Source organism: Chroicocephalus ridibundus, chromosome 1, assembly GCF_963924245.1.
Source record: "Chroicocephalus ridibundus chromosome 1, bChrRid1.1, whole genome shotgun sequence".
In the NCBI taxonomy this organism is placed as follows: domain Eukaryota; kingdom Metazoa; phylum Chordata; class Aves; order Charadriiformes; family Laridae; genus Chroicocephalus; species Chroicocephalus ridibundus.
In genome coordinates this window covers 21,474,309-21,495,289 of record NC_086284.1, presented here as the reverse complement: position 1 = coordinate 21,495,289, position 20,981 = coordinate 21,474,309, and the positions used below count along the sequence as shown (strand labels likewise).

The following is a 20,981-nucleotide window of genomic DNA, read 5'->3' as shown; positions in this document are numbered from 1 at the left end:
AGTGGTTTTAGTACTTCTCAATCTCAAGCACACGTCGTATTTGCTTATCCTCAAGCCCTGGAAGTTCCCGCTGACTTTCTGTGCCAGAAACTGATCCGTGTGGGAAACAGGCCGGGGGACAACACTGGACGGGACGTTCCTACCCGTCACCTGCTGTAGCTGCACTCGTAAATGTTAAAAAAAAAAAAAAAAGTGCTATTGAGGGATTCTTACTTTTGAATAGCAACTCATTCGAAGGGAATCTGGTAGTTAAGTCTTTTTCCTGATTCCTCTTGAATGAAATTCTGATTTTTTAATATTTATAGCTGAAGTGTTTCTCTAAAACAATCGGAACGAGAGGTTCACGCCACAGGAAGGCTGAATTTAAAATACTGATTATTCTTGGCCTATTCATAATATAACATATTTAAGGAGGTCATTCTTAAAAACATTTTCCAAGCCACTTCAGCAATGAATTTTCATAAAAATCAACATGGAAAACAGGCATTTTTGAGATGTATCTTCACTCGAGTAAATTTTGACTCACTGTAAAGATTTCCACCGGAGAACTGTAAACTTTAGGAGAGAAATAAATCTGGGAGAGAATCTTTATGCTGTCCTTCCTCCCCTTTTCCCCAAGAGGCTCACGCAAGGCAACAAACTGAACAAACTAAACCCCGGAGCTTGTCCAGCAAACGGCACGTGTGCTGTGCTGAAAAGAAGAGGTCTCCGAAATCATACCGGCTCTGATTGAATGTCCTACAACTGTGTCCTGTATTTGGTGTATTTATGCACGGAGGCATCTTATTTCAGCCGCCTTTGGGAGCAGATTTAACACGGTCTGACCCGCGTCGCAGCCAGCTGCGGTTTGCGTCGGCTGCAGTAGGTTGTGTATAACGCTAAAATTTGCCATCCAAACCGTACTGGTACGAGCAAGAATTTGGCTCTGGCACGGAGGAGTAGTTAGGCAGAGCAGGACGGCAAATGGAAAAGTCAACGAAGGTGGGTTCTGGGTGTCCTTGGGGACACAAGAACCGCGTGTTGCTTAAATCATTCTTTGCCGGCGCTCCCTCCGTCTGCCGACGTCTTACAAACAAAATCCAATCAGCAATTAATTTCAGAGTAGTTACAGGGAGTGAAGCGTGGCTCTTAACGATGTTGCTGTATATTTCTGTTTACTGTGCTTGTTCAAGTCTCCTTTTGCTAAATCTACTTGATCTCTCTGTGTCTTTTTCGTGCAGGTTACAAAAGTACGATCTCTTGCAGCCCTTAGGATAGGAACAAGGTAAAGATCAGCAGAAGACCTGGGGTCTGCCAAGGCCTGCTCTTGCGCTTCTGTAAATCTGGACAGTTTACAGCCCTTTAAATTAGGTGCTGCCCGGTCCGTGAAGAGTTTTCTGGAAGGACCGGGAAGTGCCGTTACCACATTTCGTTAATGTTTGGTTCTCTCATGGTCTCTCTAAATCCTTCCTTTGTTGTCTTTTCCCAGGAGAAAATTAGCTTTTTGAAGTATTTAAGCTGTTGTTCTTCCCAGAAAAGCAGGAGATAATGCTCATATGTTAATCTTTAACATGTAACGGGACGTGTTAGAGTGACCGGTGATGTGACCCTTCGAAGTGCTCGGGGATCTTGTAGGCTTTGCCCGCAGAGTGATGCAGTGTGGGCAGCCTGACTCTATATCCAGCCTGGGTCAAGCGAAACAAGAGTAGATACTTTCCAAGTTTTATTGGTTTTCTACGTGATTTCTAATAGCCTTGATGATACATGAATAGCGCCAGGTAATTTTCTAATGTAAAACTCCCGATTTAATATGTCTGTACATACATTTCCAGTGTAAGCACCCGTTGCTACTTGCCTTTTTGTACGCTATTAGGATGTGCATACTGTGTATACGTAACTGCGTTCAATTGTGCACCCTGCACAAAAGCCTGAATAAAGGAGGTTTAATGTTAATCCAAGGAATCACTATTCATTTGGTGTAGCTTCTTGCCGGACCGTACCATTTTTTTTTCTTTTCATTTCTCTCAGAAGTTTAATTCCTTTCGTGGCATCAATCCAAAGTGGAGTTTCCGGGTTTGCATCTTGTGCTCAGATAAGCCACGGGAGGCTGGACTTGGAAGGAATGGATCGCTCCTGCCGGAAAAGGTGGGAGCTGGGGATTGAGTAGAAGGACACCTGAATTGTTCCCAAATCCAGCTAGAATCCCCTGGGAATACACCAAACCTTGGAAACATGCCTCCTCCTCGCGGTGCCTTTCTGCACCGTGGCCTCCTGCGCCGGGAGCTGTGCCGGTGGGTCCACTGGAGGGGCTTAGATCTGAGGCAGGGGCTGTCGGAGCCTCACAGCGCGTCCCAAGTTGTTAGCTGATAGCGGCCCAGCAAGGGGACTGCCGCAGCGCCCTGCCAGCCTCCCGCTGGCCCGGGACCCTGCCCCGGCGCTCGCTGCTGTGCCTCCCGCCGGCAGCACCCACCGCCTGCGGGACCAGCGCCCCAGCCCGGCCGGTGGAGGAGGGTCTCCGTCCTGGCAGGGTTTGGGGCCATGTCCCCCACCCCTCGGGGCTGCGGGTGGGCTGTGGGTCACCGCCAGCCCCCTGAGACCCTGCAGAGCCGGGGGGCTGCACAGGAGGAAGCCTCCCCCCACCCCTGACCGGTGGTGGGAACACCAGGGCACCGCCAGCTGAAGCGAGACCCTGGCTCTGCTCTTGGAGGGCAAGGCCTGGGTGCGGGACCTCGGGAGGAACATAAAATCCAGAGCTGTGGGACTTCAGGGGCTGCTTTGCACATCGAGGCCAGCCCCGGCGCCGTGGGACCGGCTTGCTCAGCACTCGGGTGGTTCTTTTAAAATCGTTTCTGCAGCCTCTCTTGCCCCCGCCGTGTGGGAGTTAGAGATGTCCCTGCTGCTCAGGGGAACCAAGGCACGGTGTCCTCCATGAATTTTATCTCTAGCCAGATTTTAACGTGTTTCTGCAATGACCGCAACTTGAAGCAGCCTTCTCCGAGACGGTGTTTTCTTCGGGTTTCTAACAGTAAGAGGTAGTAAGACCCTTTAATGCGGATGCAGCCGCAGTACAACGGCAAAACGTTCCCAAAGATTTTATTTTCTGCTGTGCTGCCTTTGCTGATGTCTGCCCACGATGGGTTTTGGCTTCTGTTGTCAGCATTGAAGGTCTCTGGTGGATGTCCTGCAGAGGGGGAATCCCGCAGGGCGATGTCCCTCAGCGGCTGGATTTAAAAATAGAAACCTGCACGGAAGCGATTGTGACGTAATGAAAGCTCCGGGCTCTTTCTGGTGGTAGCTTTCTTTGGAACGTAGCTGCGCTGATACGGCTGTAACGGATCAGTTGGGCTGCTCCTTGGCTGGTTCCCACCTGCTGCTGGTGGATCTGGGACAGGCGGCAGCTCCCCACCGGCGGTGGCTGGAGGAACCGTCCCAGGGACATCACCTCCTCCACTGCAGCGGCCGCTTGGTGCAAGCCTCGATGGCTGGAAATCATCACGGTCTTCTGTGCGGGGTGAGAATGGTGGGAAGACCACAGGAGGTCTCTCCGTCACCCTGGGGGAGGCAGGATCTTGCCCTGGTGAGGAGGACGTGGTTGTGGAAACAGCAGATTGGTGTTGACCCATAGGTAAAGGTCTGCCTGAGGCGGTGGTGTAGCAGAGGTGTACGATGATAGACGCTGTCCTGCCAGGAAGGAAAGTGTGAATTCAATCACGCCTCTGAATACCCAGCATGAAAGAGGCTGTAGGGCCTGGGCTGTCAGGCAGAAAGCGACTTGGTCACCACCTGAAGTGGCGTTTTCCCTCCTGGTCGCCCTCACCTCTTGCCTCCCTGCGATTTCCTCACCCGGCGGCCAGCCAGCGGCTCTGCTGGTCCTGCTGGAACTGGGTCACGGCGCTCTCCTCTGGTTTCACGAGTGGTCTTTGCAGCTGTGGCCGCAGCAGGGTGCGGGTTTGGAGGCAGCTGGGCTGCGCGATGGCCGGGACACGCCGCGGCTGGGGCACAGACACCCCCACTGCCCCACTGCGCAGGGCCACATCCCAAACCTACAGACATCTTGGGTTTTTTTTTTTTCCCCAGTTTTTGTCACGGCACGACTGAAGCTCTGCTGCCGCTTTGCCGTCCGTAGTGGATGTGCGCTGGAAGTCAGTGAGCCAAAGCCCGCAGGCCTCCCCAGCCCCAGCAGCCGCCTGCGGCCACGCTCACTGGCCCTCAGCAGGGGGGTGGTAGCCCACTAAAGTAGTTTTAAATGCCAAAAGAAAAATGTGGGGTGAACAAGTTGAATTTCATTAAAATTCTGATCGAGGTTTAGAATAGGGCAGCAGCCCCATTCCCTGGCGCCACGTGGCACGCCTCACGAGGCTTTCCATTTTTATCACGCTGACGTTTCCCGTTCTCTGGAATAATTCCACAGAGGTAGCCCAAGCCGTCCACGAGCAGCTCTGTTCTGCTGCGTCCTGTGCGCACGGAGCTTCACCGTTAATTACACCACTTTGTCGCAGCCGGAGCCAAGGGAAACTCATTTCATCTTGTATCAAAATAAATCGATAAACAAACAGAACATCATCCCTCTCCCCAGTTCCCGGGGCACCTGCCTCTCCTGGGCCGTGGTGACCGTGACGAGACCAGGGCAGAGGCTCAGCCTGCGGACGTGGGGACGCGTTAGGGCCGAGGGCCACCGTGGGCTGCACCACCCCAAAGCCACGTTTCACTGGGGCTGGGCCCCAGCAGGTCGCTGGTTGTCACCAGTCTGCAAATACGTGGCTCGTCCCAGAGCCACCAACTGCTGGAGCAGCCAGAGGTGCTGCCGTGGTCTGCAATTAAAAAAAAAAAAAAAAAAAAAAGCATTTCTATTTCTGAAATTGGCCAAATATAAATTAAATCCAGGTTTGTGCGTGCCTGAAAGCTTTTCCTAGGTGGACGAAACCCAAATTCCTTCTCCCCGCCCCCCGAGTACCCCCGGCCAGACCCCAGCGCGGTGTTCGTCCCCTTTCCAGCCCCTTCCCGTGGGATGGAGCGTGGGATCGCCCCAGGCGCTGCCGCACTCTCGTTCCGGGGGGCTCTGTAAGATGAGCCTGGTCAGCGCAAGGGACCTGCCTGGCAAACGCCCATCGCCGGCTCCTTATCCCCCACGCTCCTCCTGCTTACGCTGCACCCGCCTCATGAGAATTAATGGCGGTGTTTAATTTCTGCCATACCCGCCTGCTGCTCTTGGTAAGCTCAGCTGTGTTGCCCCGGGGGGGGACGGGACAAGGAGAAGAAGAAAAAAGCCCAGCCCTTTCTATGGGGGCCATTAAGAGGGACACCAGGGACATCCTCTGCACACCTACCACGGGGTGCTCACACGTACGTCCCGGCTGTCGGCCATGGTGGGAGAGGAGCACCCCTGCTCCTCAACCCACCCCCTGGTCCTGCCCTGAGGGTCTCCAGTGAGGACAGGTCTCCCTGCTCTCCTACAAGCTGGTTTTAGGCAGGTCCTCCTCAGCCTGGAGCTTTTCCCAGGTTCTCCTTGTGGGGTTGGATACATCCCCAGGGAAGGGCAGAGAAACATGGGGCAGCAGCTCCTTCCCGGTGGTGGCTGTAGGACCCCGGGAGCCTGCCATGCGATTGGGAAGGGGCAGTGAAACGGTGTGCAGCAAACCGGAGCGGTGGAGGGTATTTCAATAATTTCCAACATGTTGCTGCCTCTGCCACACTGGGGGGTCTCAGGGGAGGGTCCTGGGGCTGCTGAACACAGGTCCTCTGTCGTGACGCTGAAGAGCAGGAGGAGGGTGGCATTTAATGCCTGCGCTTCTAATGAGCCCGGTTCCTCGCCAGCTTTTTTTTACAATCACAGCAAACCTTTGGAGCCAAGGGGACAGTTCGTGCGCTGGAGCAGAAAAATCTCTCATGCATTTCGTCAGCGCAGAATGAGCTCCAAGGTCCTGTGAGGCTGAAGGACGCTGCCTGGAGGTGGCCTCACAAGGAACGTCCCTGTGTGGTTGTACAACAACCACCCGTGTGGTTGTACGGCAGCCTCCCCTGTAGCTCCTCTGGACAAGGTCACGCAGGGTGTCTAGTTTAGGTTTCTGCTGCTGGATGACTGATGGAGCCTCTTCATCTCCAACGTAACAACACTTCAACCTGCATCGGGAGCCGCTGGGATCCCCGTCAGGCTCTTGCGAAAGCCATCACAAGGGAAATTTGTAACCTGGTAACAGGCTCCCCAGGGCTCCCTTGCGTGATGCAGGCCAGCACATCCTCGTGGGACTTAAAGACGCGACTGAATTGGGGAAGCTCACTTGCCTTCATCAGCCCAAGGGAGAAATCAGAGGTACGGAGGAGAGGCCTTGGGCAGTGGCGTGACCACCATCCAAAGAGACCACACCAGATTACACAAGCACCAGCAGCTCAGCCGCTTGATCAAAAACAGGCTGGATTTGGCATTCTTGAAGCAAATCTCGTAAAATTAAACCCAACTCGTGTCAGCAAACCACCGATGAAGACACCAGCGTGACCAGGGACGTGCCAAATCACACTTGCGGCTTTGCACCTCCTGAATTATCCAGTACACCGGCTTCCTCAACAAACAAGGAACAAACACGACTCCAGTAGTGGCTGTGAGGTCTCACTGAAGAGAAGAGCGGGGAATGCTGACGTTTAACGCGATCCGTTGGGCGAGATCAGCTGCAGCACTTCTGCTGTGCCTCCCCCGGCGTTCAACACCGCCAGCGACGAACGGCCTGTGTGGGACAGGCTGGGTGGAGCTTTGCTTCTGCGTGCTGCAGGGGGCTGAATGCAGCACCTCAACCGTAAACATAAGCAATGAGCTCAGTAATTAAGCAATTTTTAGGGCACTCGTGACTGGAAGCTGCGCTCTGGGGGTGCCTGGCCCCCTCGCAGGAGAGAAGACCAGCACCCCCCAGCAGGTACCGTCTTGCAGAGCAAGAGCTGGAGCATCCTACAGTCAAGAAACAGGGAAGTGAGCGGCTCAACCAGGGAAGCGGCAACTGTTTTTTAGAAAATAAATAACTTCAGCATGCTAAACAACTACATAGCAGAAAAATCAGAACCTGTTCATTAGATCTTGTACTGGGCTTATGACCCAAGCGCGGGATGTGCTCCAGGCCCCGTTGCCTCTCGCTCTCTGCAGGGACAAGGAGCTGGTGGCTGTGGTCGGCTGCGGGCATGGGCCCAGCCCGTCTGACCCCCAGCTCTGCGATTTACAGCTCGCGGCTTTGGAGCAGCTCAGCTTCAACACATCCACCCCCCGCCCGCCCCACAACCCTGCACTTTGCTTCTGCATCCGAAATGGGTGAAATGGGTTTTTCTCTTCTCTTCCCCTAAGGAATGCCTTTGAGGGAACTGTGACTTGCAGGAAAAACAACTCGTCTTCTCCTTAGCGCGTCTGGGTGGGGGCTGCAGGTCAAGCGGAGCAGGACAGGGCCCTCCAAAACACGTGTGTGGGGTCTTCAGACAGCTCTGCTCAGCCTGACAAACACAGCAGAAGTCATTCACGCCTCTGAGGCCGTAAACTGAGCCCTTCCCTTGTGCTCTGGGGGATGGAGCCTCTGCCCTCCAAAACTGCATTTTCTTGCCAGGTGAATAATGTGATACTATTTTAAAGAGTGTAAGGGAAAGCGTGCAGAGGATGCTATTTAATTTCCTCATCTGCTGCAAATAAAATATTTCTGGATCTATCACGCGTAGACGGAAATGCTTTAGAGAGAGGCTTTAAGCAGCTGGCCGAAGAGGCCGGCAGCGCCGTGACGGGCAGATCAGCGGCCACGGAAACCTCACCGCGGGTCACCCATCCAGCTCTTCCTGCTGGAGACGCGATTGTCCACCCCTCTGCGTATGTACACGCTCTTTGCTCAGGCTCCAAGCTTTGATTTACTGAAAAGCAGCTCCAGCAAGTCAAAGTGCACTTCAGAAAAACCGGCGTGTTTCCATGCAGCGAGCACCAAGGCTCCGCCGAGCTGCAGGCGACGGCAGCAGCTGGGCCAGCGGCGCCCCAGCACCCCCCAGCCCCATGGCCGGTGACAAGGCGACGGCGGCGCTCCAAGTCCAGTTTCCCAGATCAGAAAAACACAATGTGTCGTGGGCAGAGTGATTAACTTCACTCGTAAGAGAGTAGTGGTGGCATATTTATTAATATAAAACGGTGATTTAACGAAGTTAGTAGTGAATGTGACAGTGTTTTAAGAGATTTGATGGAAAAGTACACTTGGTTACTCACTGCACAGAGGCCAGGGTCAGACAAGCTCCCAGGGAGACCCTCCCGTGGAGTCACGAGGTTCGGAAAGGACCCCCTTGCTTTCTAAACTCCTTCTCAGAGAGGAGTCTAGGTGCGGCTGGATCCAGTCCTAGTCCCAGACTTGGTCAATGGTTTATGTCTAAAGAATTATATATGCGCAATCAATCCTTATATCACTTAGCTAAGATTTCAAAGTTAGCATGCTATTAACCACTTACCGAGATTCTGTTGCGGCAAGGAATCTCTCAGCCTTGAGGAGTAGGACCTTAAGCGAGCGTCCCCGCTCAAGGGGAGATCCTGGCGCGCAGACCCTGCCGTGCAGGAGAGCTCAACGGGCTCTTGGGCTGTCCACTGTTTATAGAGTAAGATAATCGACCTATAGTCATATTCTCATGGGAACAAAATGTCTAGGTCCCCATTCCAGACGGTGCTTGGCTGTGTTGCCAGCCATCCCCCAAAGTCCAGGTGCAACTCATCACAACTCCCCCTGATGGTTATGGCTTGGGCAGGAGCTGGGGAGGGGAGGAAAAGGGGAGAGCACGCCGCCGCACAATGCGAGCACACGATGGGATGTTGGAGACGGAGCAGCCTCACGCCAGAGCCTGCGAAGGAACAACCCCCTGAAGCCAAGCCGGTGGCGTGGGCAGCACAGGTAGGTCCTGGGACGGGGCCACCTTGCCCCGAGAGCCGGGGAAGCGCTGCCCGCCCCTGGCGTTACGTGCGCCCAGCTCCCTGTGGCCCCTCCGCTCCGCTGCCGACGTGATCGGTCACGGTCCCTGCGCACGATGAGGAGCTGCGGGAGCAGCATCCCCGCAGGGACATGGCTGCAGCATTTCCACCCAGCTGCTGGGGACGGACCTTCACGTTCCGCTCCGGCGCCTCCGCTTGCCCTGGAAGGGGGCACGGTCGTGTCACAGGAGAACAGATGTCCACAGCTGTGCAAAGCATTTGCATTAAGCAAATTAGCAGTGGTCACAACTGATGAAGGGCAACACTAATTTTTGTTTGTTTTTTTTAAGTTTTTTTTTAGCCCAACTGCTCATTCCATTTGCATCCGTATCACCCCGCGTCGCTCCTCGCTGCCAGGCTGCTCCGGCGCCCGCTCGTCGGGCTGGAGAGGGAAGGGAAAGGGATCCCATCGAGCCTGGCGTGCTGGCCCCAGCCAGGCGGTGCCATCTGGCAAAAAAACCCCAATTCACCAGCTCCATGTATTCCAAACGGTCATTTTATCACAGTTTATAGCAGCTTCTGCTTTCTCTTTGCATTCATCAGATAACTATTCTAAATTCTATTCTATTCGCCCCGCAATATTCCGAGCCAGGTCACTAATAATTACAGAATGACAGATGACCGGACGTGTGGCAATACCTGAAAGGAGACCAAGTCCACTGGCACAAAGTCACCATCCAAATTCCGCTACTAAATGACTTGACATTGCTATCTAACCCCAGGGTTTTAGTCTTTTCAGTATGCCAAATGAGGGAAAAGCACCTGCTAAATATGAATTACTGCATTAAGAACGAACCGTTAATCTAGAATAATTTTTTATGTTTGAAACTCTCTGTTTAATACTCAGAGAAAGCAGTGGTGTCGTGCAGGCAGGAGCACAAAGCTGTCTATAACTCACTGCTACCTTCTGTGCTGCTCTCGACATTATTATTTTTTTATGAAACAAAACCAGCCCATCAATGAGGAAAATGAATCTTTATTATTTTTTTTTCTCTAAAAGCAGAATCCACATACATGGGGTTTTTTGTACGGTTTAGAAGGTGGTTTTAAGATGTGAATAGTCACATCACAGAAATAATACAGAACGACCAGTGAAGGAACGAAGAGCCAGTTTGACAATTGCTTTATCAACTACTCCAAACATTATTTTTAACTAATGTTTTTGCCGGAGCGGACTTTAGGACAGTATTAAAATCTTACTTACTCAACACAAGTACAGAGATAACGAGGGGAAAAGGAACTACAAAACACAATTATTGCTGCTGTATCTGCATTTCTGTTTCCTTGCAGGATGTTCTGTAATACGCTGGTAAAACAGTTTTCAAATATCGGTTTCATTAAGAATGTCATTCAGATAAATAAAAAGTAACCAACCAGCCAACCTAACCTGGTAAACTGGACTTCATCTGAGACCAAGAGAAAACGTTGGCTTACAAAAAGCGGAGAGGTTTTGTTTTACAAGGAGAAGAGTAGATTGTTAACACCTTTGAAATGCTGAGGATGGATGTGCTTAAACACCCAGGCAGATTTGGTCTGTAGGTGTTCCCAGTGCCCACAGAGTCCAATCCCGCCAGCACCGGCGAGATCTCACCTCCTTCTGGGAGCAGGCGGTTCCCCAGCTGTGCTCCAGCTGTGCTCCTCAAGGCCCCCGGTCCTCCCGCACTTCCACACGTGCCACTTTTACTCAGGTCTTCTCTAGCGCCACTAAAATGGGCCCACGCGCGTCCTCGGGCTCGTGGGGCGTATGTGCAAGCGCTGGGGAGACTGGGTCTCGAACAGCTGTTAAGCCCAAGGGAGGGGACGGGCACTACTGCGATCCCTCAGGTTAAAGGGCAGACAGAGAAGAAAACCTTCAAGCACAAGTTTAGTGGCGGTTTTTGTCAGAGTCAGGCTGATGGTTGGACTAGATGGTCTGAAAGGTCCCTTCCAACCTAGGCGATTCTATGACTCCAAGTTATGACAACCCTTTAAGTCCTGAAAATGGAAGCTGGAAAAATACTGAAAGCATATTCATTAACCACGAACAACCCGATGGCGCCTGTATAAACATCTGCTACGCGCTTCCCGTGTGCCGGGGCATTACCTTGTAACGCGCCGCGAGGAAAACCCAGCACACAGCGGGACGATTTCACGTGGGATAAGGCGACTCGATCACCAGTTTCTGATGGAACCTTAAGATACATGAAACGTATTCCAGAACATCTAAAGACCAAGCCCGAACATCTCTCATGTCACCTAGCAACAGGTTAGCTGGAACAACCATTTAACACGGGTGATTTTAGGACCAGTTACACGGTTAGTCTAAACAATGAGCACATACACATTGAATTTGAACAAAATTCTTAAAACTACGCTTCTCTGAAATGTACAAAGTATATAAAATGCATGATTTGACAGTTATAAAACCTCAGCCCTTTTATGAAAAACAAAACAAGGCCACAGAGTTTTGTTTTAAGTTTAAAACTACTGGTTTTTTCTTCTCAGCAGTTTTAGTTCCTATGATAAATAAAAAATATAAACAGCGCTCCACCACGGCCGTATAATGCAAGGAATAAATTAGCAAGAGTCACACTGTAAATCAAAATAAATAATTTCTAAATTATTTTTATTTTAAAAAAATGGTCTCTTTAATTGCACAGTATTTTAAATTTTCAGTAGCAATGCAAACTCAGTTGGGTATTTTTCTAAATGCTCCGGACAGCACGAAAGCATCGTGTCTCATTTTTCAAGCTTTACACATCCAAAATACCTTGGTCAAACCATCAGCTGATGAAGCCGGTAAATGTTTTGGTAGTCTCTTCCTGCAGCAAGGTGCTGCGGTATCTCTCACCCAAGGCATTCCGTCCTCCGGCGCTCCCCTTGCTGGGGCGAACGCCCCCCAGCTTTCCGTCCCCCGTGAGGTACTCCGGTTGCCAGCCATAGCTTGGGTATTTTTAGAAAAGCGTTCACCGTTAGCTACAGCTTTCACAGCAGAAGATGGCCAACAGCTCAACAACAGTCCACGGGCTCCGAGGCTGCCAAAGTCCCCTTCAAGGGCTTCACCAGAGCGGCACACCGGCTTTCACACAAACACATCGGCCTTTTGGCTCCCCCCAGAGCTATTCTGCAGTGGAGGCCCGAGCTACAGTTCAAACATACCGAGGAAAATAAAGGGCACCTGAAAAGATATGATCTTACCTCAGACTATTAGCGGTCGTCTTAAACCCACTTGCCAAGTATGTGTGTGTGTGCAGGTAGATATGCACACACACACACACACGCTTTTTTAAAGAAAAGACAACAAAGTGATTAATACTGCCATAGCCTGGGCATATTTAGCTCAAAGTTGGGTATCCATGGGACATATTTAAAAACTCTAAATATTGGCAACACGTTGCTGTATAGAAAACAGCTGTGGGCAGATGCCTAAGGTAAATGTGCATTCAAAATACTGCGTATCTATATACTATTACTGATGTAGCTGTAACAGCTTGGGATTGTATCTAAAAATACAGAGTTTCTGGTAAGTTATCAAAACAACTCTCAAGTATTGAAGACAAAGGGAAGCGTTGCCCTCTCCATGGGGGACAGGCCTAACCTGAAGGTATTTATCCTTCCCTGCAGTTCTAGCACTCAACGGGGGCAAAGGCAGCATCACTGAACCACCTTCTACTGTTTAAGAAACGCGGGATGTTACAGATCAGTTATCTGCATCAACGCAATTACATTGACAAATGTAGTATTTGACCAGTATCATTGCTTTCTTCTTTCTTACTGGTGTCCTCTCTATAGTCTGCTAAATATCTAGGCTGATCTCTTTGACGTGGAGGAGTTCACACGCAAGTCCTCATTCTGAGGAGTTCACATGCAACTCCTCATTCTATTATCACAGCAAAACCAAAGGAAATACCAAGGCCAATATTTTGTCCACAGTAAATTTGCTTTACCCAACATAAAAGAGTCTAAGGGGAGCTAGCACATCATTGCACAACCATAAAACCCACCAAATTGCTCCTGTTCTTATACTTTTAAAGCATTTTCAGTGCTTGAGTACAAAGCACAGAACCTCTAACAAATTCTCTAGCAATCAACACACTTTCAGGGGTTCAATACTGCATTAAATGTACGCGGAGGCAATCAATACTGATAACCCAGGTCTGGGCACTGCAGCACGACAGTCCCATGTGTCTCCTCGCACCGTTTTCACAACATGGCTACGCCTGCTGGTCCAACACTCCAGGCCAGACTGCTACAGGTAGGTAGTAGGAAGCATTCTGATGCTCACGTGATAGGGAGAAAGAAGAAACACCTCTATTACGCGCACGTTTCTGTTCATGCTTAAAGGAATTCAACTTTTGGCAGAAGTGAATTCCTACATAAAAAATAAATGTAGAAACCCATTAAAAACACAAATATAATAACTGCATTATTAAAACAGCTGCATCTACACTATGGTGTAGTACTTAAGGGTAATTCCATTTTTTAAAAAAAATCTTAGTGCACAACTAAGATGAGACCCATTTCCCAGTCCAAACCTCAGCGTCAGCGCTGCATCGACCTCTACATTACAACACGCTCTATGGATGGCGACCAACCAAATCCAGGGAAAAAAACTGTTGCCACAGGTGAAGAGGTTCCTCTCCCTAAACAGACAAGGCAGGACAGATGGCGTAGAGCCCCTCCGGCATCGCCGCAGGGACAGGCGACGGCAGATCCCGCAGCGCATCAGCAGCGGAAGCTGCGCGAGCGCTACGTCCTGAATCGGTTTGCTGAACATGGTTCAGATTATTGGATATGTCTATAAGCACAATGCTCTTTAGAAGCATTTACTGTATACCCAAACCCTACTCGCTGCAACACACGGTGTCGCACAAGTAGTGAAAACGTCTTCGTATTCAAAGGTGCTTGGACATCATTTTCAGGCAGCATTTTACCTTTATTTTAGTGAGTTCCCACTACAAGGATTTTAGAAGGAAGAAGATGCCAATAGTTTCTTTTTTCTTTTTAAGATGTGAAATTGAGACAGACACCTAAATAAATACCTACTTTTACTTGCCTAGGTCTATTCTATGTCTGAAATCTCTAATTTTTAAATAAGGGATAAAATGTTGCCCAAAAGACTAGTTATAATTATACATTTGTGTTTCTACTAAATCTACAAATCAAAATAGTTCTCAGTTAAAAAGATACAATTTGTATCAACAGTAAAAGGTACTTTCTGGTTCTTCAGGGCCTTACTTTAAATTCCGGCAAGCGTACCAAAATTTTCAGCAGTAATAGTGTAAACTAGTGATTTTTTTTTTTTAACACTGAACATTGTTACAATGGATGGAAACCTAAAACTGTCGTCAACTATGTCGCGTAAGTACATCTGACATCAATTGCAAAATCTATTTCTATCATATACATATAAAAAAGCTTACGAGGTGCTAGTAAAACCCATGACTTAAAACCAGAAATATCCCTTACTAATACTAAAACAGACTTGGTTTGTCTGTTTCTAAAACTACACTATTTGTGGCAAGAATCAGGCCTACACGATGCAACAGTCCAAAAACTAACTTCAGGAACACATACGGTATCTTCTCTCCCCGCAACCCTCCCCTCCCCAACCGAAACAGAAAGAAAAAAAAAAAAGTTTAAGTTATTATTTTCAGCTACAATATCATTACCATAGTGCAGTTAATAAATGTTGCATATCCTCAACACACAAAACCTTTTCAGGCCAGCCTTGATAAATAGCAAGAAAAATCAAAACAGTATCTTAAATACAAAAGTTGCATTGAGATAATTAAATTCATTTAAAAACAGGTAAATATTTTATGAAAAGCATATTTTATCCAGTACACTTGTGCAGCAATACAAAGAAAAAACCACATAAAACGACTAAACGGGACCCTACGATTTCAGGCTCCCTTCTACTGACCAGAAATACGCGGAGCTGGGTAACAACGCACGGGAACTGGAACAGGGTGGCCTGCTTTGGGGAGGTTCTGAGCCTTTGCAGCTTCCGTGAGGTTCAAAGGGGGCTGCAAATTCTCAGCACCTTTGAAAATCAGGCAATAAGGCCTTTACCTTATCCATAAATTAATTAAAAAAAAAAAAGAAAGATTTTTTTTGTCCTACTCTGATTGCATCTGATCTTACTAATTGACTGCATCAACAAAACACGTAACTATTTAAACAAAACAAAGAAAGCAATGAAAAGTGCCATACTATAAATTACTAATATATTGTTACCCATTTCACCATTAGCTGGTAACTTAATTATCTGTTTAAAAAATGAAGTCAGTGCTGTAGTAAATCTTTGTTTCCTATAAATAGATGATTATAGCACAAAAAAGCTCACAAAAACAAACAAACAAACAAACAAACAAACATACTCATGGTGTTGTAAAAAGTTCAAAAACTTGGCTTGAAAATTGCCTGCCAGAAGTAGCAAAATCCTCTCTCTGCAGGTTGTTTTAATACCACGCAGCCCAAGGACAAACATCCAGCAAGTTAAAAAACGAGAACAAAAACCCCAACAACATGTAACGAGGATAGAAAGTGCTGCATATAAACCCCTGATGCACCAAAGATTATAACCAGAGACCACAGATTTTTTTTTTTTTTATATTATATATATATATATTAATTTAAACTGGAACATTCTCCAGCTGTGAAAATAGCCATTTAAAAATTTTCAAACTAGAACACAAAACATATCTGGTACTTCCGATGCATGGGGCTATACATACAGACTCCATGATACAGTATTTCACATAAACGGATTACTATATAACCTCCTTGCTGAGAAGGAGATCCCAAATGCTATTGTAGCAAACCTCCCTCAGCATTAGAGCTGAGCTGAAAACTACTAGACACCACAAAGATGCATCATCTCTCAATAACCTAGCTGAGATTTTTCCACTAAGATGGCTGCAGCGAGCTGCTGAGCGTCCGTCACGTGAGGGTTCTTCTTCATGACGATCCTCACAAGATCAGGGGGGAAGATGTTGCAGAGATTTATGTAAACCTTCTCCCGGGTGTCTTGGTGCCTTGGAGGGTCTTGAGGGATTCCACAGTAAGGTACGCGCCAGGTCTGGTCCTGCTGTTCAGGTAAGCTTTGGAAGGCAAACTGCTCGTAACACGGCTGCGTGGGGTTACTCGGCAAGGAGTAGGTCTGGCGGTAGCCATAGGCATCCATCCCGTAACTCTGCCTATCCCAGCTTCCAAGCCCATCTTGGCCAGAATAAGGCTTTCTGTGTCTTAGTGGAGAATTATCATATAAACGTGAGTCTGAAATGCTGTCTATTCTCGTGGACACGAGGGCTCTCCCCAGATGCATTGTCTTTGAATGTGACGAACTCTGAGATGCAGAGTAGTCGTTCGGACAACTAGAACGAGCACCGACTGTTGGATGCTGTAGATGCACAGCCATGTACGGAATCGGAGGTTTGTGGTGATGCTTTGGTTCTTCATGACTATAGCTTTGCACTCGTGTGAGAGGCTCGTGGTAGCTCTGTAGGAAGGGCTGAGTGTTAAGGCGGCCGTGGGGGTGCATATGTTGGCACTTCAAGTTCTCCTCTAGCTGTGGGTCAGGCGAACTCATGTAAGAGCGGTCGCTGTAACCCACGTAGGAATCACTACTGCCACAGCTAACGCTCCCTTCGCTGCTGCAGTCAGAAGCTACAGAGCTAATCCTATAATCTGTGTCCAAGGAGAAGCGCCTTTCAGGACTACGTGGACCAGACATACTTAGATTTGAATATGCACTCAGCATAGAGTAATACCCTACATCCACAGGAGACTCGCATTTTGGATACTGGTCATAAGGCATTGGCGTTCCGTGATTTTTGGTTGCCATCATCACTGTAGGATACTGTCCCTGTGGTCTTTGATCCTGAGGTGGGAAGTGAACTCCGGAGGGAAGGCCGTTAGTTAAAGGTGCAGTGCTTTGGGGTTTTGCAGCAGAGGAACTTGGTATACTAACTAAAGAAGGTACAGACCTGGTTTCCAATTTGTTTTTGGTGGGAAGCTTTTCCTCCAAGTCTTGATAGACTTGAGTCCTTATACTAGGATCTGATTGCCTCTTTGGAGTAGCACGCTTCAGCTCAGAAGTGCCATCATTTTTCGTGCTGCAGGGAACACTATTGCTTTTTACCAGTCCTCCTTCACTTGTAGTTTTGGCAGCTGTGCTTCTAGACATGGCACGAAGCTCATCAGCCACAGATCGCTGAGGCTGATTTCCTCTTTCCGGATGATAGTATTTGCATTTGTGTCCATAGGTACACTTCTTCCCTATTAATACAAACATAATCATATTAAAAAAAACTTCAACCAAAATCCGTTAACCATCAAACAATGGAAATGCTCCTCATTTAAAGTTTTAGTGATGATTTGAAAGATCTTGCAAATGGTTTTGTGCGACACAGGGTGAGATCTAAGACCTCCTCTCTTGTATTGTGGGGAAAAAGAGGCAGTGGTAGTGTGCTGCAGCCAGTGCTCTAGGAACGCAGACCAACACTACCAGCCACGTTTTGAGCTGAACATGACACTGTCAGTGTATCTGCACACACCTGCTCTGTTGGGCCCAGGAAATATACAGGCAGAAAACTTAATAGGAAAGTCCCAGAGAGCCGTTAAGACCAGCAGGTTTCAGCTCAGTCAAGATGGTGGTGTGCCTCTAGGGATGCTCAGTAACTAAACTTCAAAAGCTCAATCAACGTTCTGGAAGAAAATTTCGGTGTCTTGTGACCAAACCACATTAGAAAAGGGCTTTCTGGAGCCTGCAGAATTTAGGTGCTGTTTTGGATGCATTCCTACAAATGACGGACTACTACCCATTAACTGCTCTTCCATGTGGGTGGTGAAGAAGTCGCAACACGTAGTCCAAGGGCAATCAAAAGAGACTTCAGGGCCTTGGGACAGCTGGTAAAGGAGTCTGGAGCACAGGTTATTTTTTAACTCTCTCCTTCCAGCTGCGGGCAGTGACATTGGAAGAAACAGACGAGCCCACTCCATTAATACATGGCTCCATGGCTGGTGTCACTGACACAATTTTGGTTTTTTCAAGAATGGGATGGCCTACACAGCGCCAGGCTTACTGGTGTCAGCTGGGATTCACCTTTCTGAAAAGGGGAAGAGGATCTTTGCTCCCAAGCTGGCGGGGCGTATTGACAGAGCTTTAAACTACGCTTGAGGCAGGAGGTGGATAATATCAGGCTTGCCCGTGACAAGCTGTGGGACGACATGCCAAGGTTACAGGGAGGGAGTGCTAGCGAGGGCCTGCAGCCTGTCCCTCTGAGACCTGCTGGCTGCAGTGCAGCACACTTGAAATCTTACAGAGATGAGCCAGGGACTCCTGAGGTCATAGGAGCCAAGAGGGAAACACCAGGGAAATGCTTCAAAGGAATTAAGGGGTGTTCCTCTAGAAAGGTGACACAGCCGACAGCCCAGCTGAAGTACCTCTATACCAGTGCACACAGCACAGGCAACAAACAGGAGGAGCTGGAAGCCACCACGATGCTAGAAAGCTACAACCTAGCTGCTATTACCAAAACTTGGTGGGATAAATCCCATGACTGGAGCATGGCTATCGATGGATACAGGCTGTTCAGAAGGCACAGGTGAGAAAGGAAGGGCGGAAGCGTTGCTCTCTACATCAAGAAATGGAGTGTGAAGAGCTGTCTCTGAAGAACAGCCACCAGCAGGTTGAAAGCTTGTGGGTAAGAACTGGCGACCAAGGCAACAAAGGGAGCCTTTTGGTTGGTGTCAACTACAGGGCACCTGATCAAGGGGAGCCTATTGATGAAGCTTTCGTACTCCAGCTACAGGAGGCATCGCGCTTGCAGGCTCTCTCCTGCTGGGGGCCTTCAGCCACCCTGACATCTGCTGGAAAAGTAGCATGGTGAGCTGTAGGCAACCCAGGATACTCCTGGAGTGCAACGAAGATATCTTAAGCCAGGTAATAGACAGCCCCACCAGAGGGGGTGTGATACTGGACCTGCTGGTCACCAACACAAGTGAGCTAATTGGCAACGTTGAGACTGGAGGCAGCCTGGGCTGCAGTGACCATGCACTGGTGGAGTTCACAGTCCTGAGGGACATGGGTCAGGGGAAGAGTAAAGTCAGGATTCTGAATTTTAGGAAAGCAAAATTCCCGCTCTTCAAGGAGTTAGTCAATAGGACCCCCTGGGAAACTGCCCTCAGGGACAAGGGAGCAGAACAGAGCTGGCAGATCTTGAAGGATGCTTTCCACAGAGTGCACGAGCTCTCAATCCCCAGGTGTAAGGAATCAGGAAAGGAAGGCAAGAGACCAGCATGGCTGAGCTGAGACCTGCTGGTCAAACTAAAGGACAAGAAGGGAATGCACAGGTAGTGGGAGCAGGGACAGGTATCCTGGAACACTGCCTGATTGTGTAGGGATGGGGTCAGGAAGGCCAAGGCACAGCTGGAGCTGAACTTGGCAAGGGACGCAAAGAACAATAAGGGCTTCTACAGGTATGTCACCCAGAAAAGGAAGGTCAAAGAAAACACTCTCCCCCAATGAGCAAGACTGGCAAACTGGTAACAATGGACGAGGAGAAGGCTGAGGCACTCAACAACTTTTCTGCCTCAGTCTTCACTGGCAACCTCTCTCCCCACACCCCTTGAGTGGATGGATCCCAAGATGGGAACTGGGAGAGCAAAGTCCCTCCCACTGTAAAAAAAGACCAGGTTCATGACGACCTGAGGAACCTGAACATACAGAAGTCCATGGGACCTGACAAGATGCATGCCAGAGTCCTGAGGGAATTGGCTGATGTCATTGCCAAGCCACTCTCCATGATATATGAAAAGTCATGGCAGTCAGGCAAAGACCCCGGTGACTGGAAAAAGGGAAACATCGCACCCATTTTTAAAAAGCATAGAAAGGAGGGCCCTGGGAACTACTGAACTGTCAGCCTCACCTCTGTGCCTGGGAAGATCATGGAACGGATCCTCCCAGAAGCTATGCTAAGGCACATGGAAGACAAATATGGGATTCGAGACAGCCAGCACGGCTTCACCAAGGGCAAGTCCTGCCTGACCAACCTAGTGCCCTTCTATGATGGAGTGACTACATCAGTGGACAAGGGAAGAGCTAAGGATGTCATCTATCTGTACTTCTGTAAGGCCTTTGTCATGGTCCCCCACAACATCCTCCTCTCTAAATTAGAGAGATATGGATTTGATGGGTGGACTGATGGGTGGCTGAGGAATTGGTTGGATGATCACATCCAGAGGGTAGTGGTCAACATCTCAATGTCCAGATGGAGACTAGTGTCATGGTGTCCCTCAGGGGTCCATATTGGGACCAGTACTGTTCCATCAATGACAGATGGTGGGATTGACTGCACCCTCAGCAAATTTATAGATGACAGCAAGCTGAGTGTTGTGGTTGACACACCTGAGGGACGGGATGCCATCCAGAAGCACCTGGACAAGCTCAAGAAGTGGGCTCATGTGAACCTCATGAGGTTCAACAAGACCAGGTGCAGGGTCCTGCACCTGGGTCAGGGCAACCCCCAGCATCAATACAGGCTGAGGGATGAAGGGATTGAGAGCAGCTCTGCCGAAGAGGACTTGAGGGTACTGATGGATGAAAAGCTGGACAGGAGCTGGCAATGTGTGCTCGCAGCCCAGAAAGCCAACTGTATGCTGGATTGCATAACCAGCAGCGTGGCCACCAGGCTGAGGGAGGTGATTCTGCCCCTCTACTCCACTCTCGAGAAACCTCACCTGGAGTGTTGCATACAGATCTGGAAGCCTCAGCACAGGAAAGACATGGACCTGTTGGAATGGGTCCAGAGGAGGGCCACAAAAATGATCAGAGGGCTGGAACACCTCTTCTATGAGGACAGTCTGAGAGAGGTGGGGTGGTTCAGCCTGGAGAAGAGAAGGCTCTGGGGAGACCTTGTTGCGGCCTTTCAGTACCTAAAGGGGGCTTGTAAGAAAGATGGGGACAAACTTTTTACTAGGGCCTGTTGCAGTAGGACAAGGCATAGTGGTGTAAACTAAAAGAGGGGGGATTCAGACTAGATATAAGGAAGAAAAT

General features: G+C 49.1%; 2 protein-coding genes across 3 annotated transcripts in view; one reads left to right on the top strand and one right to left on the bottom strand.

Moving 5' to 3' along the window:
- Positions 1 to 1,925, top strand: part of RDX (radixin) — a 50,780-nt gene extending 48,855 nt beyond the window's left edge. Inside the window, exon 15 of the mRNA XM_063330640.1 lies at positions 1,221 to 1,925. Within this exon, the coding sequence (XP_063186710.1) occupies positions 1,221 to 1,257 (37 nt within the window). The 3' untranslated portion in view covers positions 1,258 to 1,925. The remainder of the gene's footprint in view (positions 1 to 1,220) is intronic.
- Positions 1,926 to 9,910: 7,985 nt separating this feature from the next.
- ZC3H12C (zinc finger CCCH-type containing 12C) overlaps positions 9,911 to 20,981 on the bottom strand; it is a 48,943-nt gene continuing 37,872 nt past the window's right edge. For both annotated transcript variants that reach the window (XM_063330617.1, XM_063330626.1), the window contains exon 6: positions 9,911 to 17,203. In XM_063330617.1, the coding sequence (XP_063186687.1) occupies positions 15,807 to 17,203 (1,397 nt within the window). In that variant the 3' untranslated portion in view covers positions 9,911 to 15,806. The remainder of the gene's footprint in view (positions 17,204 to 20,981) is intronic.